Source organism: Squalius cephalus (genome assembly GCF_949319135.1).
Source record: "Squalius cephalus genome assembly, chromosome: 13".
NCBI classification, from domain to species: Eukaryota; Metazoa; Chordata; class Actinopteri; order Cypriniformes; family Leuciscidae; genus Squalius; species Squalius cephalus.
Window position 1 is genome coordinate 38,970,666 of NC_137134.1, and position 25,874 is coordinate 38,996,539.

The 25,874-nt window shown below is 45.6% G+C and overlaps 3 protein-coding genes across 7 annotated transcripts in view; all 3 read left to right on the plus strand.

Moving 5' to 3' along the window:
• The first annotated feature begins 1,497 nt into the window (after positions 1 to 1,497).
• Positions 1,498 to 7,623, plus strand: ssu72 (SSU72 homolog, RNA polymerase II CTD phosphatase). Its single transcript, XM_079891129.1, has 5 exons — positions 1,498 to 1,704; positions 2,547 to 2,690; positions 5,213 to 5,352; positions 5,422 to 5,540; positions 7,059 to 7,623. The coding sequence occupies exons 1-5, from the start codon at positions 1,625 to 1,627 to the stop codon at positions 7,158 to 7,160; spliced, it is 585 nt and encodes a 194-aa protein (XP_079747255.1). The 5' UTR covers positions 1,498 to 1,624; the 3' UTR covers positions 7,161 to 7,623.
• A 1,060-nt stretch (positions 7,624 to 8,683) lies between these two features.
• tmem240b (transmembrane protein 240b) lies at positions 8,684 to 15,889 on the plus strand. Of its 2 annotated transcripts, none has more exons than XM_079891130.1 (4): positions 8,684 to 9,258; positions 9,433 to 9,539; positions 11,157 to 11,350; positions 15,029 to 15,889. In XM_079891130.1, exons 1-4 carry the CDS (start codon positions 9,217 to 9,219, stop codon positions 15,199 to 15,201), a joined length of 516 nt encoding a protein of 171 aa, XP_079747256.1. In that variant the 5' UTR covers positions 8,684 to 9,216; the 3' UTR covers positions 15,202 to 15,889. The 2 variants fall into 2 exon arrangements, with proteins under 2 accessions (XP_079747256.1, XP_079747257.1); XM_079891131.1 differs by lacking the exon at positions 8,684 to 9,258 and adding an exon at positions 9,269 to 9,347.
• A 349-nt stretch (positions 15,890 to 16,238) lies between these two features.
• necap2 (NECAP endocytosis associated 2) overlaps positions 16,239 to 25,874 on the plus strand; it is a 14,614-nt gene continuing 4,978 nt past the window's right edge. For 2 of the 4 annotated variants that reach the window (XR_013823292.1, XM_079891123.1), the window contains exon 1: positions 16,255 to 16,410. Coding sequence is in view for 2 of the 4 variants with exons in the window: in XM_079891123.1 (XP_079747249.1) it covers positions 16,310 to 16,410 (101 nt within the window). In the remaining 2 variants the exon portion in view is untranslated. Of the gene's footprint in view, positions 16,411 to 25,874 lie in introns of all 4 variants that reach the window. The other 2 variants (XM_079891124.1, XR_013823293.1) reach the window with 2 other exon arrangements.

The window sequence follows — 25,874 nt, forward strand, 5'->3', positions numbered from 1 at the left end:
GTAAAACATTTAACCTTTAGATATCACCATGAAAATTACTGAGTTGATTACTTACATCAAGACAAACAAAAAAATGTATTACATGTTTTTTTAAATTGTTTGTTAACATGGACAAACGGTGCATAATCTAATTACGAATGTAATTTGCATAAATTCCACAACAGATCTAAACATTGGGTCTAGCCAGGTGAAAATGTCTTGCTGAGTCTTGTTGACATATAACAGTAAAATACTTATTATTAAGGTCTGAATGAACCCGTTTAGGCTACCCATGAGCATTGATACATAGAGGCAGGAAAAAGTGCTTTAGAAATCAGCCTTTATTCATTATTATTGCAGAGATTGGGGTTTGGGGTTTGGGTCCGTGGGACTGTTTCTGGGGATTCACTTTTTATTTTGCCTACCTTTTGTCTTCTGCATTCTCCTTACCATTGTCTCCTGTTCTTCCCTCAGACTCGTCACCCAGAAACAGTCCCATGGACCCAGTCCCGAACCCCATCTCTGCAATATTAATAAAGGCTGGTTTCTAAAGTACTTCTTCCTGCCTCTATGTATCAATGCTCATGGGTAGCCTAAATGGGTTCATTCAGACCTTAATAATAAGTATTTTACTGTTATGTGTCAACAAGATTCAACAAGACATGTTCTCCTGGCTAGACCCAATGATTAGATCTGTTGTGGTATTTATGCAAATTAGCACATACGTAATTAGATTATGCACCGTTTGTCCATGTTAACAAACAATTTCAAAAAACTTGTAATACATTTTTTGTTTGTCTTGATGTAAGTAATCAACTCAGTAATTTTCATGGTGATATCTAAAGGTTAAAATGTTTACCCCATTCACGTGAGAAAAAGATTGAGTAGGCGTATGAATAGGCTATATTTGGTTTTTTTTTTCGAAACTTTCCCCTAATGGGATTCTTCGGGGCTTTTTTTCCCCCTTACTCAGGACATATTGAGGATACAAAATCAGTTGAGTTTGCTTCTGTTGCAATTTCAAGGTTGACTCCCATTTTGGCTTAAAATGACTAGACTATAAGTTAGTTCTCAGAGTAGTCTAAACTGCCTGGATCCACTGTTGACCCTTAAAGGGTTAATTCACCCAAAAATGTAAATTCTGTCATTAATTACTCGCCCTCATGTCGTTCACAGTCTATCACTTTCAAGCCTCAGAAATCCATGTGACTCCAGTGATTTAACCCCATTTTAATGAAGTGACGCTTAAGTTTTTTCCACTTTGTGTCCTTAAACACTCTTTTTTGGCGGTCGACAGCTTATAAAATCTTATTTCTGGGTTGTTTAGCTTGTTTGCTGTACACCTCGTCACATAGCAGCTTTTAGACATGTTTTGTTTTTTGTCATAAGTCAGAAATGACGAGGAGGCAGAGTCAATGGAGACTTGTTTTTCCCCGATGGGCGTGGCCTAAATGCGCTCTGTCTCTATTGGCTTTCCTGAGGCTCCGCCCACTCCCTCCCCCTATTGTGACGCACGACTGACAGCTGCGCAGCTCCTCCGCCATTTTCTTCCCCTCAGCGGACCCGAGTAGAGCTGTATAACCGAGCTCTCGTTCCGAAGCGTTCCCCTCAAACCCGTTATACCCTCACCGGGCTTTAGATCGCGATGCCGGCCCACCCGTTGCGTGTCGCGGTCGTGTGCTCCAGCAACCAGAACCGCAGCATGGAAGCGCACAACATCCTGAGGTAACAACGAGAAAAAAACCAGCCGGACCCAGCCGAACTTGAGCCGGTTTCTTCATTATTTCGTCGTTCGGTATTTTCACACGGTCCAAAAGCGGATCGGAATCGAACCGGGCCAGTCAGATAGCGAGAAACGAACCGAGGGGGCTCGCGAGAATCATTATAAACATATTTCACATTTACGCTAGTTTTTTTTTTTTTACAGTAAGAAACGCGTCGAGCAACACGGAAGCAGATGAAGATCGTCTAAAAGAGTAACATTAAAAAAAGAACGTTCTGTAATAAAGTAGTCAGGCCAACTAAATTATAAAAAGACTTTTATTTTTATATTTTTAATAATGGTTCCCTCACAAAAACGCAGTACCCTGGTGGTACATCAGATGGTAATACCATGGTACTACTGATCCATTACCAGACTTGTATACCATGGTAATTCGTGGTATTTCAAATAATAATAGCACAGTACATGTCCTAAATCCATGGTAGCTTTTTGGTAGTCAGATAAAATTAGATAATCTTATTTTAGTAATTCGGAAATCTCAGGTGAGTAGTGCGTATATTCAGTGACTGGTTGCGTAAGACTAGTTAAAAAAAAACAAAAAAACTAGTCATCTAAATTTATTCAAGACTGGTCATAATTTTATAAAGTCAGTTACGTAAAAGGTAGATTTCCTATTCAAATTAGACCAAAGACTAGTTAGCGACACAATCTAGGCTAGGTTTATCTAGGTGAGGTAATTGATCTCAGGTAAGTCGCCTCAGGTTGAACAGGGTTTTTTCCTCACGTGTGTGTTTGCTGTTCTGATCTCTTGTGGTTTCTCACTGTCTCTCTGTTATTCCTTCAGCAAGCGAGGGTTTGATGTGCGCTCCTTCGGCACAGGAACCCACGTGAAACTCCCGGGACCCGCTCCGGACAAACCCAACATTTATGACTTCAAAACCACTTATGAGCAGATGTACAACGACTTGGTCCGTAAAGACAAGGAACTGTATCCCTAGCGCACACAGAAACACACCTGACAGATCTGACAGGGAAGATCCATCATCATCAACACTGACCCAGCTTAAAATGACTCACACACAGGGTTAAAAATGTAAAAGAATAGATAGTTATTGTTATAGTTCTAATTATTGAACGGCCCTTTATCTTAGGAACTCCAATATGATTCAATTATGGTTAAAATGGTTAAATCGCAAGAACTTCAGTCCTGTTTTAACTAGTTTAACTGATAAGTGCCTCTTCTCCTCCTCTTCTGAACTCCATGTGAAACATAATCCTCACATTTTATCCAAAGTGACGTGCATTGCTTTTTATCAGTTCCTGGTTTCCCTAGGAATCGAACCCGTGACACTTGCGCTGCTAGTTCCATGATCTACTGTTTGAAGGGACATTAAAGGTACAGTTCATCATTCACTCGCTCCAAAGCTCCGTGTCAGTCGTCCTTCTGTGGAACAAATAAGGTATTCTGAAGAACGTCAATGGGGTCCAGTGTTGTTTGGTTCCCAACATTCCTCAAAATATCTCCTTTTGTGTTCTTCAGAAGAAAGTCGGTCACAGAGACGTGGAACGACGCGAGTAAATGAAGACCCTTAAAGGGTTAATTCACCCAAAAATTCTGTCATTAATCACTCGTCCTCGTGTCGTTCACAGTCTACCACTCTAAAGCCTCAGAAACCCATGTGACTCCAGTGATTTAACCCCAGTTTAATGAAGTGACGCGGATGCTTTCTTTGCGCAAAAAAAAAAAAACACTTTTTTTTTAGTTTTTTTTACAAAATATGAATCTGTGCCGCTCGTCCACGAGAGCATCACGACCACGTGTTGTTGACGCAGTGCGTTGGAGAGTAGTGTTTTGTAAATAGTGTTTTTGGTTTTTTGCGTCTCTTTATAAAACGGGGGTTAAACCACTGGAGTCGCATTTCATGATGTCTTTACAATCTTTCTAGGCCTTGAAAGTGGTAGTTGCGTAGCTGTCAATGGAGAGACAGAAAGTTCTTCACTTCCATTAAAAGATCTTTAATTAGTGTTCCAAAGAAAGTCTTACGGGTTTGGAACGACACGAGGGCGAGTGATTAATGACAGAATTTACATTTTTGGGTGAATTAACCCTTTAAGGGTCTTCATTTACTCGCGTCGTTCCACGTCTCTGTGACCGACTTTCTTCTGAAGAACACAAAAGGAGATATTTGAGGAATGTTGGGAACCAAACAACACTGGACCCCATTGACGTTCTTCAGAATACCCTTTTTTTTTTTTTTTTTTTTTTTTTGTTCCACAGAAGGACATGCATGATGACAGAAGGATAATATTTGGGTGAACTGTACCTACGAAAATGCATCCCAGTTCATTGACGGAGACGAGCATGGATTCACTTCACGTGTAGTACAGCATTAGGGTCATTATTGGCTCATGTTTTTTGATGACCTCATGATTCGTTGGCTTCACATGAAAGCAGAACACAGATTTATTTATTCCTCTGGCGTGTTAATGGAAGCTGTTCGATGATCCGTCAACTCGTTTAAGCAGAATAGATTAAAACTGAACCACAGGATTCATGTGAAGTCGAGCCAGGAGAATCTGACACATAAAGTTTATTTTAGTTCTGGGTTATTCTGAAGCGTAGAGACGAGCATCACTAGTGCTGAAGTGTTGGAGATCCAGGAACATCTCCTTCACAAAGAGTTCTGTCAGAATATCTCTAGCTTAAGATGCTTTATGTGGCGAGGCAGTGTTTACTTTATAGATTGTGTCTTTTGCACAGGTGGTGTTTTTTTTCTTGTTTAAACGCAAGAAACTGGAGAAGTCTAGTGCCGTAAGATAAAACACGTGTCTTCAAGATACAGTCAATAAAAACCAGGCTGAATATCTAATGCAGTCTTGCTTTTAGAGGATGCGTTTGATATTTTTAGCAAGACAAACAGCTTGTTTTGCAGTGCAGACGTATGTTCACATGGTGAGTGATAAAATAACTGAACAATCCCAAGATTTGCAGTTTCCTTTTTTTTTTTTATAAACCATATTTGCAGAAATAAGAATTTTCCTGAAAATGGATTTGCACTAAAAAAATGAGGTAAAAAATAACTCCTCATTGAATCTTGATCCGTCTTATCAGCTTTATTGTGATTTTCTCTAGACGCCAGTGAGAGTAGCAGTGCAAAGAACAAACTTCTTTATTGAGAGAGAGAGAGTTTACATGATGACTTGTTTATTTGGTTTTCCCTGATGATATTTCTGTTTGAACACCAGTTATGAATGCTTATTTACATTTTGTCCCACACATTGTTTTATTCACACAATAAAGTTAAGTTGATTTCTCCAATTTTTAAATGAATTGTCAAGATTATGTAAATGTGTTTGCACACTGACACACAGAAGCGGTTCCACAGGTTGGCCAGCAGATGGCGCCAGTGAACAAGTCTCCACTGTTTTAACCCTTTGTGAACAGTTTAATCTGATGTGAGAGTGTTTGGTGTGTCTGTTTTGTCTTCCTTGACCGCTGATCCTCCTCAGATACACACAGAATGGCATCTTACACATGTTAGACCGCAACAAGCGCATTAAGTCGCGACCCGAACGCTTCCAGAGCTGCAAAGACCAGTTTGACCTGGTGATCACCTGTGAGGAGCGTGTGTACGACCAGGTGCTGGAGGGTGAGGAGCACGTCTGATGTTGAGTTACACACCGGCACGAGCTGCACATTAACCCCTCGTCTCTTTCAGACCTGAGCTCGCGCGAGCAGGAGACCTTCCAGCCGGTGCACGTCATCAACGTGGACATCCAGGACAACCACGAGGAGGCCACGCTGGGAGCCTTCCTCATCTGTGAACTCTGCCAGTGTGTGAGTAAAGTCCAGCCGTAACCATAGAGCTCGCAGAACCATTCTCAATAGAACAGTTCACAACACCGCTGTAACCATAACAGCACAGAGAAGCTAAATCACGTTCAGAACGGTTTTTTTTTTTTTTTTTCAGCTGATGAAAGAAAAACATTGACAGCCAATCAGAATCCATCTCCAATCAGAGCTCGAGCATTTCAAGCGGCAGACGACAAAACTGCAGTGGATGCTAATATAGTTATCGTAACAGTTATCATCCGCTAGTCTGGATGCTAATATACTTATCGTTACAGTTATCATCCGCTAGTCTGGATGCTAATATAGTTATCGTCCGCTAGTCTGGATGCTAATATAGTTATCGTTAGTTATCGTCCGCTAGTCTGGATGCTAATATAGTTATCGTCCGCTAGTCTGGATGCTAATATACTTATCGTTACAGTTATCATCCGCTAGTCTGGATGCTAATATAGTTATCGGCCGCTAGTCTGGATGCTAATATAGTTATCGTCCGCTAGTCTGGATGCTAATATAGTTATCGTCCGCTAGTCTGGATGCTAATATACTTATCGTTACAGTTATCATCCGCTAGTCTGGATGCTAATATAGTTATCGTCCGCTAGTCTGGATGCTAATACAGTTATCGTCCGCTAGTCTGGATGCTAATATAGTTATCGTTACAGTTATCGTCCGCTAGTCTGGATGCTAATATAGTTATCGTTCTTGGTGTGAATGGGCATTTAAACACGTGCTTCTTTCACTGTTTAATAAAATCCTTTTCGTCTACAAATTCATTTTGCAATATTCGTTTATGTAAAGTTGTCGTGTTCAGTTCACAAAACGTTTTATTAATTAAAAAAAAAAATTTTAATAACCATTCTTATACGCATTGTTGTGCTAATTGTGCAAATTTACATAAGAATGGTTTTACGATTGTTCGTGAAATCTGGGTTTATAATAGTTAACTAAAAAAAGTTTGTTACTTGAAGTAAAATAAATGTATATTTGTTAGTTTTCTCGTTTTCATTTAGTTTAACTGTATAACTGATGTAAAACTGAACAAAAAAATATTTTAAAATTTAAAACTTATAAACAAAATTGCTAAAAACTGATTACGATCTAAATTAAATCTTAAACAAAAACTGATTCAGAATATTAACAAAAACTGTCAATGATACTAATATAAAAGTATATGATTTACGCAAGATGGTTTTATCAACAATTTACGCTTTTCATATCCGTTTGTCGGTCCATTGTTACGCAAGTTTTTGCAATTAGCACATTTCTGTAAGAATACTTTAAGATTTCATTCTTCCAGAAATATTCACATTCACACATTCTAATTTAAATAAAGGTTTACGAGCAACACGCACACTCGTTCTGCTCGTTTGTTGAGTAAACGATCACGTTCAGTTGACATAAAAATGGTTTTAACAGTACTTTACACGCATTCGTTCAGCTCGTATGCTAATGTTGGCACAGAGTATCTGTGGAGATCACAATAACGGCCTGTGTTTCTCTCAGATTCAACACACTGACGACATGGAGAACGAGATGGACGAACTTCTGCAGGAGTTTGAGGACAAAAGCCACAGACCGTTCCTTCACACCGTCTGCTTCTACTGAACAGCGCAGGAACTCTCGTCGCGCGGCGCGCTCGCGGAGACCGCTCTCTCTCTCTGTTTACGTCAACACACACCTCAGAAGAACGCTCGTACTGAAACATTCAGAGAGGAGGAGAACACACACACACCGCTGCCAACAAACCCATTAGAGTGAAGCTCTCCTGCGTCTGAAGGAGCGGACACCACCATATCTCATCACCTTTACTTAGAGGATGTAACGTTTAATAACTCTGGCGGACGGGACGTGATACTTTTGAGTTTCTCATGAATTTCTTTCCTCGTTATTTAAACATGGGATTTGATACCTATATTGAGTATATTTTGTTTGTTTTTTTCCTTTAATTTTGTAAATGAAAGGATGATTCTGTAATCGTACCTGAAGCAGCCCAGAGTGCCTGAAATTATTCTTGTAAATATTGCGCTATAAATGAATGAATGAATGAATAAAGCGTTGATGAATCTCAGAGTTTGTGTCTCCAGTAAAGATGGTGCCTCATGTTGAACAATAGCAGTTTTAGTCATAAATCACACCATTTCAATTCTAAGCATATTGAGCTCGATTTTTAAAAATTAGTATTTTAATCCACCATATATCACCATTTTTCCTCTGTTCCCGAGCATTTCCATGATAAACACAACACTTAATATATATGTGATTTTTGTTTTTTACATAGTTGGAAATATCAGTAAAGATTCACTCTGATGTATTCAATTATTCATTTTATTTTAGCAATTATACTCAAGGTTTTTAGTTTGTCCCTTAATTTATGATCCACCCTTTTATTTTTGACAACTTCCCCTTTAAAAAAAGAAAGTTGGAAAAAATGACATCATATAAAGCGGTCATCACTTCTTCGGAGGGAAAACAACTTGGGAAAGTGGCAATGTTTTACATATTGTTTCTTATCTAAAACCAGTTCTAACTAAAGTAATGATGTAACTGGTTATGTGAGCGATAGGAAATCATTTCACTTGTTTTTTCCCCAATCTGTCATTTTTCCCATTCTGTTATTATTCACATTCTGTTATCAGTTTGTTCATCCTGTTAATCAATTTAGTTTTTTACAACAATTTCATTAAAACCAGCAAAAAAACTTAATAATAATTCACTGACAATTACAATTTTCTGGAGTATCAATAACGCAGTACTTAAAAAAAAAAAAAAAAGTAAACAAAAACCCATTTTAGGCATTTGTATCTGAAAATGTAAAATGATGCATTAGTGAGAAAGTAAGTACAATTCATACACAGTATTTTCTGATATTTTATTAGCTGGTATGCTTTTAAAGGTACATGATATGTACACAGAGCCCATAAATTACAATCATAAGTATGTGAAACTGATGTTCATTTTTCCCTATAACAGGGAGGACATTTTTTATCCTCCATTTCATTTATTTTGCCGAGCTTTAATGTTTTACATCACTCTATCATGACTGCACAAAATATCTGAGTTTAATTTTCCACATGATTTTATGATGGCAAAAAGGCACCAGGAACGACCCTCATATCGTGCGTTATTGCTGTTGGTGTGAACGGGCCTTAAATGTCCAAAAAAAACATGGTAATACATTAAAACAAAACAAAGATGTTATACATGTGTTGTAAAACATGGTATTACCATGGTATTTTCGCAGGTGTCGCGCGTGGGTCTGATATTCCAGATGAGCGTGACGCAGGAGTTCCTCATTAAGCTAATGGACTGATCTGAGATCTGATACAGTCAAACTCCAGATCACTTACAGATCAGATCCGAGCGCGTCGCGTTCTTTCTGTTCTCCTGCCCGAAGCGTCTATCGCGCTGCCGACGCGCCGCAGGTGAGACATCTGATGCTCTTCATGACGCGTCGCGGAAACACGCGAGGAAGATGATGAAGATGAAGAGGAGGATGATCTGAGGAGGATTCGCTGCTGGAATGATCTACGATGATGGTCAAATGATATTTCGATCTGTGTTGTTGTTGTTCGAGGAGTGCGATGAAGATGATGTGTATGTACTGTGATGAAGATGTTCGCGATCTGTGGACTGTGATGAAGAGGATGTTTGCGGTGTGTGGATGAAGATGATGTTTATGGTGACTGGAGCGGTTCTGGTGCTGGTAAGAAGATCTGTGTGAAGATTCTGCTGAGGAATATTACATAACTCTCTCTCTCTCACAGTGACTGCGGATGAACTTTATTACTAATTGTATGGTTTTCTGTGGAGAAACATGTTGAAATGCATTTTTAAACGCTAAGCGCTGGGAAATGGCAGTAGTTTTGGTGTTTTCCAGGCCATCGTGTGTATGTCCGACATGAACGCGCTGCTGGACCGATTTCACAACTTTATCCTACCGCGCATGCGCGGACCCGAGCGCGTGTGTCACTGCACCTGCGGCAGGTAAGATGCACTTTAGTTTTATTCGCTTACTAGAAACACCCATAACTAGATACAAATGAGGGGAATACAGCTTATAGCCTTAAATTTCAGATTTCCGGCTTATTTTGAGGCGCGTCACATTTATAGTCGCTCAGCGGAATTTCCCGGGGAAAATCCATTCATCCCAATGGGAATCCGAACGTTCGGGAGTTTCGCGGGAAAAGTTCCCCACGCAGATTTGTCTGTTGTCAGGTCACGTGATTTATGCTGCCTTCACGTGCTATAGGAAATTTCCTACTTCCCACTTCTGAAGTCGTGATTACAAGCGTATCGCATTAAAACATTAATACATTGCTACGCTATTGACTAATTCCATTTCACTGAAATATCGTCAATGTGAGCGCACTTTCATGCTTGGGTCAATTTTCTGTAACAACACAGATGTTAGTTTCATTTAAGGGCCTGTTTACACACACAATTTTCAACTAAAAACGGTAAACTTTTTATGCGATTTGGTCGTTCATTTACACGAGAACAGCGTTTTGTGGGCCTGAAAACGCAAACTTTTGAAAACGGGATTCAAAGTGCGAGTTTTGAGAACGAAAGCGTTTTAGTCTCTGTGCAAACTACAAAAACGCTAATCTGTGAAAATGGTGACGTCATGCACGTGTCTTACGTGTTCAGTCTATGGGCGCTTGTGTTTCTTTACAGAGTGACATCGCCATCTACTGACCTGACAGCAAAATACTTCAGTTTAATCGTTTTCGTGGATCCGTATGAACGAGGATCGCTTTGACAATGTTTTCTTCTGTACGAGAAAAACGCAAAGAGAAAACTTTTCTGTTTTTAGTACATTGTTGTCGTGTAAACGTGCCCTAAGGGAAAGTGACGCCTTCGCGCTAGTAATGATGGCTATAGGGTTGTTTCTAGGCAAGATGCTAAATGGTGATGAAGTTTTACAAACAAGCGTTTTAATAACAGCCCAGAGAACAAGGAACGTTCTCTCAAAGTTATGAAGAAACGTTCTTCCAGTAATGTTAATAGAACGTTTGTTCAAAGTTATCTGGTCTTTAATAATGTTCTCAAAACGTTATTTATACATGTTTTTAACTGACACATTTTAGTTAAAAGTTCATCTAACATTTTTTTAATGTTACAACTTGTAACCATAATGTTCACATAACCAAGAAAAAACACTTAAAAATAAATAAAAAAATAGACATTCAGGAACATCAGCGAAACTTTCTTGGATCATATTTTTGTTAGCTCAATCCTCGTACTGTACACTGAGACCTACGATAAAGACCTGTTAGTTGGTTAACGGTAAGTTCTCTTACTCTATACGGTGAAAAGCTGTAATCTAATGGGACATTTCATACAATTCTACTGTAAAATATTGTTAGATGAAAGTGAAACATTCGTCACCTTATAATTTAAAGTTAAAAGTAACTTGACAGTAAAAGTTTTCCATTGAAATAACCTAATGATCAAGTTTGATAATATCTTTCTCTTTGGGGAACCTAAAATGGTTCTTCTATGCAGAAACACCCTTTTGCTAGCTTTGAGGAGTTTTTTACAGTGTAGGAGTCTGTTTTTAGTAGAAGGATGATGTTGATTGTTCTCCTCCTCCTCCCGCAGGCATCTTGTGGAGCACGTGATCCCGTACGAGGCCTCGGTCTCGCTCGGCTCCTCGGCCGGCAGCAGCGTCAGCAAGCAGGAGCTGGATCTGGTGCTCGGGCTCCTGATGGGCTTCTGCATCAGCTGGATCCTGCTGTGGCTCGACGGAGCGCTTCACTGCGCACTGCGCTTCTGGAGGACCAGCAGAGCCTACGGTGAGTGTGCGTGAGTGTGTGGTATGGTTGAAGATCGGAGTCATCACGCCGGTATGGAGACGAGTTTGTTGAGGATCAGTGTCGATGGCTGTCGTGTCGATGAGGCCTTCACAGGGGAGAGTCTAGTTGACACAATCTTAGCTGACACTTCAGGGATGCGTTGTGGTCGTGTCTAGGCGCAGGTCCTCCATCTGATCTGTATACGGCCCGGATCCGGCTGACTACATCATGCGTTGTGGTCGTGTCTAGGCGCAGGTCCTTCATCTGATCTGGATACGGCCCGGATCCGGCTGACTACATCATGCGTTGTGGTCGTGTCTAGGCGCAGGTCCTCCATCTGATCTATATACGGCCCGGATCCGGCTGACTGCATCATGCGTTGTGGTCATGTCTAGGCGCAGGTCCTCCATCTGATCTGTATACAGCCCGGATACGGCTGACTACATCATGTGTTGTGGTCGTGTCTAGGAGCAGGTCCTCCATCTGATCTGGATACGGCCCGGATACGGCTGACTACATCATGTGTTGTGGTCGTGTCTAGGTGCAGGTCCTCCATCTGATCTGGATACGGCCCGGATACGGCTGACTACATCATGCGTTGTGGTCGTGTCTAGGCGCAGGTCCTTCATCTGATCTGGATACGGCCCGGATCCGGCTGACTACATCATGTGTTGTGGTCGTGTCTAGGCGCAGGTCCTCCATCTGATCTGGATACGGCCCGGATACGGCTGACTACATCATGTGTTGTGGTCGTGTCTAGGCGCAGGTCCTCCATCTGATCTGGATACGGCCCGGATCCGGCTGACTACATCATGTGCTGTGGTCGTGTCTAGGTGCAGGTCCTCCATCTGATCTGGATACGGCCCAGATCCGGCTGACTACATCATTCGTTGTGGTCGTGTCTAGACGCAGGTCCTCCATCTGATCTGGATACGGCCCGGATCCGGCCGACTACATCATGCGTTGTGGTCGTGTCTAGGCGCAGGTCCTCCATCTGATCTGGATACGGCCCGGATCCGGCCGACTACATCATGCGTTGTGGTCGTGTCTAGGCGCAGGTCCTCCATCTGATCTGGATACGGCCCGGATCCGGCTGACTACATCATGCGTTGTGGTCGTGTCTAGGTGCAGGTCCTCCATCTGATCTGGATACGGCCCGGATCCGGCTGACTACATCATGTGTTGTGGTCGTGTCTAGGCGCAGGTCCTCCATCTGATCTGGATACGGGCCGGATCCGGCTGACTACATCATGCGTTGTGGTCGTGTCTAGGCGCAGGTCCTCCATCTGATCTGGATACGGCCCGGATCCGGCTGACTACATCATGCGTTGTGGTCGTGTCTAGGTGCAGGTCCTCCATCTGATCTGGATACGGCCCGGATCCGGCTGACTACATCATGTGTTGTGGTCGTGTCTAGGCGCAGGTCCTCCATCTGATCTGGATACGGGCCGGATCCGGCTGACTACATCATGCGTTGTGGTCGTGTCTAGGCGCAGGTCCTCCATCTGATCTGGATACGGCCCGGATACGGCTGACTACATCATGTGTTGTGGTCGTGTCTAGGTGCAGGTCCTCCATCTGATCTGGATACGGGCCGGATCCGGCTGACTACATCATGTGTTGTGGTCGTGTCTAGGTGCAGGTCCTCCATCTGATCTGGATACGGCCCGGATCCGGCTGACTACATCATGTGTTGGGGTTGTGTCTAGGCGCAGGTCCTCCATCTGATCTGGATACGGCCCGGATCCGGCTGACTACATCATGTGTTGGGGTTGTGTCTAGGCGCAGGTCCTCCATCTGATCTGGATAAGGGTCGGATCCGGCTGACTATATCATGCGTTGTGGTCGTGTCTAGGCGCAGGTCCTCCATCTGATCTGTATACGGCCCGGATCCGGCTGACTACATCATGCGTTGTGGTCGTGTCTAGGCGCAGGTCCTCCATCTGATCTGGATAAGGGTCGGATCCGGCTGACTACATCATGTGTTGTGGTCGTGTCTAGGCGCAGGTCCTCCATCTGATCTGGATCCGGCCTGGATCCGGCTGACTACATCATGCGTTGTGGTCGTGTCTAGGCGCAGGTCCTCCATCTGATCTGGATACGGCCCAGATCCGGCTGACTACATCATGCGTTGTGGTCGTGTCTAGACGCAGGTCCTCCATCTGATCTGGATACGGCCCGGATCCGGCTGACTACATCATGCGTTGTGGTCGTGTCTAGGCGCAGGTCCTCCATCTGATCTGGATACGGCCCGGATCCGGCCGACTACATCATGCGTTGTGGTCGTGTCTAGGCGTAGGTCCTCCATCTGATCTGGATACGGCCCGGATCCGGCTGACTACATCATGCGTTGTGGTCGTGTCTAGGCGCAGGTCCACCATCTGATCTATATACGGCCCGGATCCGGCCGACTACATCATGCGTTGTGGTCGTGTCTAGGCGCAGGTCCTCCATCTGATCTGGATACGGCCCGGATCCGGCTGACTACATCATGCGTTGTGGTCGTGTCTAGGCGCAGGTCCTCCATCTGATCTATATACGGCCCGGATCCGGCCGACTACATCATGCGTTGTGGTCGTGTCTAGGCGCAGGTCCACCATCTGATCTATATACGGCCCGGATCCGGCCGACTACATCATGCGTTGTGGTCGTGTCTAGGCGCAGGTCCACCATCTGATCTATATACGGCCCGGATCCGGCCGACTACATCATGCGTTGTGGTCGTGTCTAGGCGCAGGTCCTCCATCTGATCTGGATACGGCCCGGATCCGGCTGACTACATCATGTGTTGTGGTCGTGTCTAGGCGCAGGTCCTCCATCTGATCTGGATACGGCCCGGATCCGGCTGACTACATCATGTGTTGTGGCCGTGTCTAGGCGCAGGTCCACCATCTGACTGGATACGGCCCGGATCCGGCTGACTACATCATGTGTTGTGGCCGTGTCTAGGCGCAGGTCCACCATCTGATCTGGATACGGCCCGGATCCGGCTGACTACATCATGTGTTGTGGCCGTGTCTAGGCGCAGGTCCACCATCTGACTGGATACGGCCCGGATCCGGCTGACTACATCATGTGTTGTGGCCGTGTCTAGGCGCAGGTCCACCATCTGATCTGGATACGGCCCGGATCCGGCTGACTACATCATGTGTTGTGGCCGTGTCTAGGCGCAGGTCCACCATCTGACTGGATACGGCCCGGATCCGGCTGACTACATCATGTGTTGTGGTCGTGTCTAGGCGCAGGTCCTCCATCTGATCTGGATACGGCCCGGATCCGGCTGACTACATCATGTGTTGTGGCCGTGTCTAGGCGCAGGTCCACCATCTGATCTGGATACGGCCTGGATCCGGCTGACTACATCATGTGTTGTGGCCGTGTCTAGGCGCAGGTCCACCATCTGATCTGGATACGGCCTGGATCCGGCTGATTACAGTAAACCTCAGAATAAGCAGAAAGACTAACATTAGCATAGATGCGATTCTTCTTATGATGTAACGAGTACATCAGGTGTTATAAGAAGTGTTCCTGGTTCAGGCTGACCTAGTTTATAATTTGTGTGTGTGTGTGTGTGAGGATAAGTCTGTGTGTGTGTGTGTGAGCATAAATCTGAGTGTGTGTGTGTGTGTGTGTGTGTCCTGCTGAGAGACTGACCGCAGGTGTGTGTGTGTGTTTCAGGTGCTGACGGTGAGCTGTGGCACTCGTGGCGTTGGGTGACACGTGTGTGTAACCTGAGGGAGCTGCGTAGACGCTTGCAGACGCGACGCACGCCGGAGGACACCGAGAATAATGTGGTTCACGTCAAGCAGAAGCTCTACCACAACGGCCACCCGAGCCCCCGCAGACTCTGACACACACACACACACACACACACACACTTATCCTCATGTTCTCAGTGTTTCTGCTTGCTGTGTGTGTTTCACAGGGTTTGTGTGTGTTAGTTTTGTAGGGGTCTTCCTGTCACCGGAGGGGGGGAGGGTTTGCATTTTTTAGACCAATCTTTGTGTACCGGGGAACAGTGTCTGTTTTAGAAACAAGGCATGCTGGGTAATCTCTGATGTTTAGCTGGTGTCTGAAGGCCAGAGAGTCGATCTGCTGCTGTATTCAGTGTGTGTGTGACATTAAACTGATGGAGGACAAATCAAGATGTTCTTCATGAAATATCACTGTGTTTGGAGTCTTGATGCTCTCGTAACTATGAAAAGTTTCTTAAAATGAGACACAACAGTGATGTTCATTCTATTTATTATTAAAATATACTTTTCTTAATTTTGCTTAATAAAGTTACTTGAATGATCATAAATGTCACCCAATATCAACATTAAGCCCAACAACTTAACTTAAAGTCTAAAAGTATTAAACATTTTCATATTTCATTAAGTTTTTGAGATGTTTGATTGTAACATATCATACATTGTTTAGAAATAAACACACACACACTCTCTCTCACACACACACAAACACACTCACTCACACACACACACACACACACACACATTTTGTTTGAAAACGGCATGATGTGAATAAATGAGCAGAATTAAACAATGTTTTTGTAATTGTTCAATAAATACACAAGATAAATCAATATTCACAGTTAAACCTGTTTACAGTCGATGCTAATTTATGGGATAATATTTAAAGATTGTTTAGTTTAAATGAATTTTTGTGTACGTGTGATTAAACATTCATTTCCAATTTCAAAATGTTAACCTACACCAGTCCATTAACAGTCATTCCAGAGATAAAAACCCGGAAAAGAGCAGAACACATCGATTATTATTCCGCACCTTTCTAATAATAATGTGTTTATATTCAGCGGTCATTAAACTGTCACCTCACATGAAATATGAGCCATAATATCAAAGTGTGAACCGGATGTTGTTGAGTAGGGGGGCTTTTATTCTGTATCGCCTGCGGGCGGAAGCGGAAGTGCAGTGATGTGTCGGTGGTGTTGCAGCGATGATGGCGGACACTAGCGCACTGTATGAGTCGGTGGTGTGTGTGAAGCCAGAGGTTCATGTTTACCGAATCCCACCCAGAAGCTCCAACCGCGGATACCGGTGAGACCCCGCAACAGTCCGCGGCACTACTTTAACTAGTTTAATCACGAGTTAAACACTGATCATGTGACACTGGTCTCACTTCGAGTTCCTACCTCAATAAACACACGCATTATTAATCCGGTGTGTGATGAGTTGGTGTTTGTTATTCGTCGATCACGTGATCAGATCAATAATGCGTCAGAACAACTGCTGTCAACAACAGAAACTTGAATATTAATGAAGGAAACATGAAGTTTCGTCACACTACTGTATCAAACACTGATATAGGAGAATAAACGCCATGTTTGTGTGCAGCTGAATTATTATATGGTTATTGACGTTCTTAAAGATGTTATGAAAGATAAGTTGTGCTCGATTTTTATTCTCTTTTGTGAGTGAAACTTCTCAGGAACAAGAATAAATGTAGGCGGGGCTTGATTGTGTCTTTGGGGAATTGATTGGCTGGTTGGATGGTTGTGGTTTGCTATTGGCTGATCTCATGTGAGTGACAGGTTGCCCCGCCCTCGTCATTAGAGAAGAGATGAGATGCCGCAAGAGGAACTTATTCTGATTCAAGATTATTAAAGCGATATTGACATAGGATATAAGATAACCAGGAACATCAATTTAACACACTAATAAATCGTTTAGAACAAACGCTGCAGTATTGATGGTGAGTTCAATGGTGAGTTTAATTGTGAATAAGTAAGTGATAATGTACATAACGGTTTTTATCTCAGAATAAACCCGACAGGGTGATCAGGATCATGTCTTCATCAGCCTGAAGGGGTTTATTCTGAGATAACACACACCTGAAGGGGTTTATTCTGAGATAACACACACACACACACACACACACACACACCTGAACGGGTTTATTCTGAGATAACACACACACACACACACACACACACACACCTGAAGGGGTTTATTCTGAGATAACACACACACACACACACCTGAAGGGGTTTATTCTGAGATAATACACACACACACACCTGAAGGGGTTTATTCTGAGATAACACACACACACACACACCTGAAGGGGTTTATTCTGAGATAACACACACACACACACCTGAAGGGGTTTATTCTGAGATAACAACCGGCTGGATGTACATTATCCGCTTATTACACGGACACTTGTACATCAGTAAATAATTAGACACGAAATATCAATCTGAGTTGAAATTTGTTATTAGCTCTTTAAACGCAGAGCTTCGCGGAGAGAGCAGTTTCAGCGGCGAGATCAAACTAGACGGACATTTCAGAGATAGGGTATACAGTCATAACACTTACACAGCATTTCAACACATTAGTGATTATGGAGATCAGAGATATTGATTTCAGATTAAACTTTTAAAATCGTGACTGTTTGTATTTTATAATCCAACAGTGAACAAAACAATAGTCACAAAATGGCCGCCACTGCGTTTGTCCAGAGAATGTCTAATAAGGGGAGAACTTCCACTCTCAGTAAACTTCCGGCTTCTGAACTGGCTGCAGTTCCACTCTGGCTCCACATGAGGGCGCTCACAGGACGAGTGCAGGATGAATGGAGGTCTATGGCGCTATACCGCTCAAAATCCACTTTTCTCAGGATATAATTTTTAGTCTAGTAATTGGAATGTTGTATTCGAAAGGAGATGCAAAGAAATTACACATTGCTGCGTGTTAGATTTTTTAGAGTCACTTATTTGCTTTAAAAAGGCTTTTAAATGTCACTGACGTCACACACACCGTACGACCAGAGATACTGCTTTACGGCAATCCTTCAGTCACTTTGGTGCTTTCAGCTCTGCACTTTCTTTTCTCTCGAGGCGTCGACAACACAGCTGACACAGGGAAACACACAACACAGCTGACACAGGGAAACACACAACACAGCTGACACAGGGAAACACACAACACAGCCGACACAGGCAAACACACAACACAGCCGACACAGGGAAACACATAACACAGCTGACACAGGGAAACACACAACACAGCTGACACAGGGAAACACACAACACAGCTGACACAGGGAAACACACAACACAGCTGACACAGGGAAACACACAACACAGCTGACACAGGGAAACACACAACACAGCAGACACAGGGAAACACACAACACAGCTGACACAGGGAAACACACAACACAGCTGACACAGGGAAACACACAACACAGCTGACACAGGGAAACACACAACACAGCCGACACAGGCAAACACACAACACAGCCGACACAGGGAAACACATAACACAGCTGACACAGGGAAACACACAACACAGCTGACACAGGGAAACACACAACACAGCTGACACAGGGAAACACACAACACAGCTGACACAGGGAAACACACAACACAGCTGACACAGGCAAACACACAACACAGCCGACACAGGCAAACACACAACACAGCTGACACAGGGAAACACACAACACAGCTGACACAGGGAAACACACAACACAGCTGACACAGGGAAACACACAACACAGCCGACACAGGCAAACACACAACACAGCCGACACAGGGAAACACATAACACAGCTGACACAGGGAAACACACAACACAGCTGACACAGGGAAACACACAGCACAGCTGACACAGGGAAACACACAACACAGCCGACACAGGCAAACACACAACACAGCTGACACAGGGAAACACACAACACAGCCGACACAGGGAAACACACAACACAGCTGACACAGGGAAACACACAACACAGCTGACACAGGTAAACACACAACACAGCTGACACAGGGAAACACACAACACAGCTGACACAGGGAAACACACAACACAGCTGACACAGGTAAACACACAACACAGCTGACACAGGGAAACACACAACACAGCCGACACAGGCAAACACACAACACAGCTGACACACGGAAACACACAACACAGCTGACACAGGTAAACACACAACACAGCTGACACAGGGAAACACACAACACAGCTGACACAGGGAAACACACAACACAGCTGACACAGGTAAACACACAACACAGCCGACACAGGGAAACACACAACACAGCCGACACAGGCAAACACACAACACAGCTGACACAGGGAAACACACAACACAGCCGACACAGGGAAACACACAACACAGCTGACACAGGGAAACACACAACACAGCTGACACAGGTAAACACACAACACAGCTGACACAGGGAAACACACAACACAGCTGACACAGGGAAACACACAACACAGCTGACACAGGTAAACACACAACACAGCCGACACAGGGAAACACACAACACAGCCGACACAGGCAAACACACAACACAGCTGACACAGGGAAACACACAACACAGCCGACACAGGGAAACACACAGCACAGCTGACACAGGGAAACACACAACACAGCCGACACAGGCAAACACACAACACAGCTGACACAGGGAAACACACAACACAGCCGACACAGGGAAACACACAACACAGCTGACACAGGGAAACACACAACACAGCTGACACAGGTAAACACACAACACAGCTGACACAGGGAAACACACAACACAGCTGACACAGGGAAACACACAACACAGCTGACACAGGTAAACACACAACACAGCCGACACAGGGAAACACACAACACAGCCGACACAGGCAAACACACAACACAGCTGACACAGGGAAACACACAACACAGCCGACACAGGGAAACACACAACACAGCTGACACAGGGAAACACACAACACAGCTGACACAGGTAAACACACAACACAGCTGACACAGGGAAACACACAACACAGCTGACACAGGGAAACACACAACACAGCTGACACAGGCAAACACACAACACAGCTGACACAGGGAAACACACAACACAGCTGACACAGGCAAACACACAACACAGCTGACACAGGGAAACACACAACACAGCTGACACAGGTAAACACACAACACAGCTGACACAGGGAAACACACAACACAGCTGACACAGGGAAACACACAACACAGCTGACACAGGGAAACACACAACACAGCTGACACAGGCAAACACACAACACAGCCGACACAGGCAAACACACAACACAGCTGACACAGGGAAACACACAACACAGCTGACACAGGGAAACACACAACACAGCTGACACAGGGAAACACACAACACAGCTGACACAGGCAAACACACAACACAGCTGACACAGGGAAACACACAACACAGCTGACACAGGGAAACACACAACACAGCTGACACAGGGAAACACACAACACAGCTGACACAGGGAAACACACAACACAGCTGACACAGGGAAACACACAACACAGCCGACACAGGCAAACACACAACACAGCCGACACAGGGAAACACATAACACAGCTGACACAGGGAAACACACAACACAGCTGACACAGGGAAACACACAGCACAGCTGACACAGGGAAACACACAACACAGCTGACACAGGGAAACACACGACACAGCTGACACAGGGAAACACACAGCACAGCTGACACAGGGAAACACACAACACAGCTGACACAGGGAAACACACAGCACAGCTGACACAGGGAAACACACAACACAGCTGACACAGGGAAACACACGACACAGCTGACACAGGGAAACACACAACACAGCCGACACAGGCAAACACACAACACAGCCGACACAGGGAAACACACAGCACAGCTGACACAGGGAAACACACAACACAGCCGACACAGGCAAACACACAACACAGCCGACACAGGGAAACACACAACACAGCTGACACAGGCAAACACACAACACAGCTGACACAGGGAAACACACAACACAGCTGACACAGGGAAACACACAACACAGCTGACACAGGGAAACACACAACACAGCCGACACAGGCAAACACACAACACAGCTGACACAGGGAAACACACAACACAGCCGACACAGGGAAACACACAACACAGCTGACACAGGGAAACACACAGCACAGCTGACACAGGGAAACACACAGCACAGCTGACACAGGGAAACACACAACACAGCCGACACAGGCAAACACACAACACAGCCGACACAGGGAAACACACAACACAGCTGACACAGGCAAACACACGACACAGCTGACACAGGGAAACACACAACACAGCTGACACAGGGAAACACACAACACAGCTGACACAGGGAAACACACAACACAGCTGACACAGGGAAACACACAGCACAGCTGACACAGGGAAACACACAACACAGCCGACACAGGCAAACACACAACACAGCCGACACAGGGAAACACACAACACAGCTGACACAGGCAAACACACGACACAGCTGACACAGGGAAACACACGACACAGCTGACACAGGGAAACACACGACACAGCCGACACAGGCAAACACACAACACAGCCGACACAGGGAAACACACAACACAGCTGACACAGGCAAACACACAGCACAGCTGACACAGGGAAACACACAACACAGCCGACACAGGCAAACACACAACACAGCCGACACAGGGAAACACACGACACAGCTGACACAGGGAAACACACGACACAGCTGACACAGGGAAACACACAACACAGCTGACACAGGGAAACACACGACACAGCTGACACAGGGAAACACACGACACAGCCGACACAGGGAAACACACAACACAGCCGACACAGGCAAACACACAACACAGCCGACACAGGGAAACACACAACACAGCCGACACAGGGAAACACACAACACAGCCGACACAGGGAAACACACAACACAGCTGACACAGGGAAACACACGACACAGCTGACACAGGGAAACACACGACACAGCTGACACAGGTAAACACACAACACTGCTGACACAGGGAAACACACAACACAGCTGACACAGGTAAACACACAACACTGCTGACACAGGGAAACACACAACACAGCTGACACACGGAAACACACAACACAGCTGACACAGGGAAACACACAACACAGCTGACACAGGTAAACACACAACACTGCTGACACAGGGAAACACACAACACAGCTGACACAGGTAAACACACGACACAGCTGACACAGGGAAACACACAACACAGCTGACACAGGCAAACACACAACACAGCTGACACGGAAACACACAACACAGCTGACACAGGTAAACACACAACACTGCTGACACAGGGAAACACACAACACAGCTGACACACGGAAACACACAACACAGCTGACACAGGGAAACACACAACACAGCTGACACAGGTAAACACACAACACTGCTGACACAGGGAAACACACAACACAGCTGACACAGGTAAACACACGACACAGCTGACACAGGGAAACACACAACACAGCTGACACAGGTAAACACAACACAGCTGACACAGGCAAACACACAACACAGCTGACACGGAAACACACGACACAGCCGACACAGGTAAACACACAACACAGCTGACACAGGGAAACACACGACACAGCCGACACAGGCAAACACACAACACAGCCGACACAGGCAAACACACGACACAGCTGACACAGGGAAACACACGACACAGCTGACACAGGTAAACACAACACAGCTGACACAGGCAAACACACAACACAGCTGACACAGGTAAACACACGACACAGCTGACACAGGGAAACACACAACACAGCTGACACAGGTAAACACAACACAGCTGACACAGGCAAACACACAACACAGCTGACACGGAAACACACGACACAGCCGACACAGGTAAACACACGACACAGCTGACACAGGCAAACACACGACACAGCCGACACAGGTAAACACACAACACAGCTGACACAGGGAAACACACAACACAGCTGACACAGGGAAACACACGACACAGCTGACACAGGCAAACACACGACACAGCCGACACAGGTAAACACACAACACAGCTGACACAGGGAAACACACAACACAGCTGACACAGGGAAACACACGACACAGCTGACACAGGCAAACACACAACACAGCCGACACAGGCAAACACACGACACAGCTGACACAGGGAAACACACGACACAGCTGACACAGGTAAACACAACACAGCTGACACAGGGAAACACACGACACCGCTGACACAGGGAAACACACAACACTGCTGACACAGGGAAACACACAACACTGCTGACACAGGGAAACACACAACACTGCTGACACAGGGAAACACACGACACAGCTGACACAGGGAAACACACAACACAGCTGACACAGGGAAACACACAACACAGCTGACACAGGTAAACACAACACAGCTGACACAGGCAAACACACAACACAGCTGACACAGGGAAACACACAACACAGCCGACACAGGCAAACACACGACACAGCTGACACAGGGAAACACACGACACAGCTGACACAGGGAAACACACGACACAGCTGACACAGGGAAACACACGACACAGCTGACACAGGTAAACACAACACAGCTGACACAGGGAAACACACAACACAGCCGACACAGGGAAACACACGACACAGCTGACACAGGCAAACACACGACACAGCTGACACAGGGAAACACACAACACAGCCGACACAGGCAAACACACGACACAGCTGACACAGGGAAACACACGACACAGCCGACACAGGGAAACACACGACACAGCTGACACAGGCAAACACACGACACAGCTGACACAGGCAAACACACGACACAGCTGACACAGGGAAACACACAACACAGCCGACACAGGGAAACACACGACACAGCTGACACAGGCAAACACACGACACAGCTGACACAGGGAAACACACGACACAGCTGACACAGGGAAACACACGACACAGCTGACACAGGGAAACACACGACACAGCTGACACAGGGAAACACACGACACAGCTGACACAGGTAAACACAACACAGCTGACACAGGGAAACACACAACACAGCCGACACAGGGAAACACACGACACAGCTGACACAGGCAAACACACGACACAGCTGACACAGGTAAACACAACACAGCTGACACAGGCAAACACACAACACAGCTGACACAGGGAAACACACAACACAGCCGACACAGGCAAACACACGACACAGCTGACACAGGGAAACACACGACACAGCTGACACAGGGAAACACACGACACAGCTGACACAGGGAAACACACGACACAGCTGACACAGGTAAACACAACACAGCTGACACAGGGAAACACACAACACAGCCGACACAGGGAAACACACGACACAGCCGACACAGGCAAACACACGACACAGCTGACACAGGGAAACACACAACACAGCCGACACAGGCAAACACACGACACAGCTGACACAGGGAAACACACGACACAGCCGACACAGGCAAACACACGACACAGCTGACACAGGCAAACACACAACACAGCCGACACAGGCAAACACACGACACAGCTGACACAGGGAAACACACGACACAGCTGACACAGGTAAACACAACACAGCTGACACAGGCAAACACACAACACAGCTGACACAGGGAAACACACGACACCGCTGACACAGGGAAACACACAACACTGCTGACACAGGGAAACACACAACACTGCTGACACAGGGAAACACACAACACTGCTGACACAGGGAAACACACGACACAGCTGACACAGGGAAACACACAACACAGCTGACACAGGGAAACACACAACACAGCTGACACAGGTAAACACAACACAGCTGACACAGGCAAACACACAACACAGCTGACACAGGGAAACACACAACACAGCCGACACAGGCAAACACACGACACAGCTGACACAGGGAAACACACGACACAGCTGACACAGGGAAACACACGACACAGCTGACACAGGGAAACACACGACACAGCTGACACAGGTAAACACAACACAGCTGACACAGGCAAACACACGACACAGCTGACACAGGGAAACACACAACACAGCCGACACAGGCAAACACACGACACAGCTGACACAGGGAAACACACAACACAGCTGACACAGGCAAACACACAACACAGCTGACACAGGGAAACACACGACACAGCTGACACAGGTAAACACAACACAGCTGACACAGGCAAACACACGACACAGCTGACACAGGGAAACACACAACACAGCCGACACAGGCAAACACACGACACAGCTGACACAGGGAAACACACAACACAGCTGACACAGGGAAACACACGACACAGCTGACACAGGGAAACACACGACACAGCTGACACAGGGAAACACACAACACAGCTGACACAGGGAAACACACGACACAGCTGACACAGGTAAACACAACACAGCCGACACAGGGAAACACACAACACAGCTGACACAGGCAAACACACGACACAGCTGACACAGGCAAACACACGACACAGCTGACACAGGGAAACACACGACACAGCTGACACAGGCAAACACACAACACAGCTGACACAGGGAAACACACAACACAGCTGACACAGGCAAACACACAACACAGCTGACACAGGGAAACACACGACACAGCTGACACAGGCAAACACACAACACAGCTGACACAGGGAAACACACAACACAGCTGACACAGGT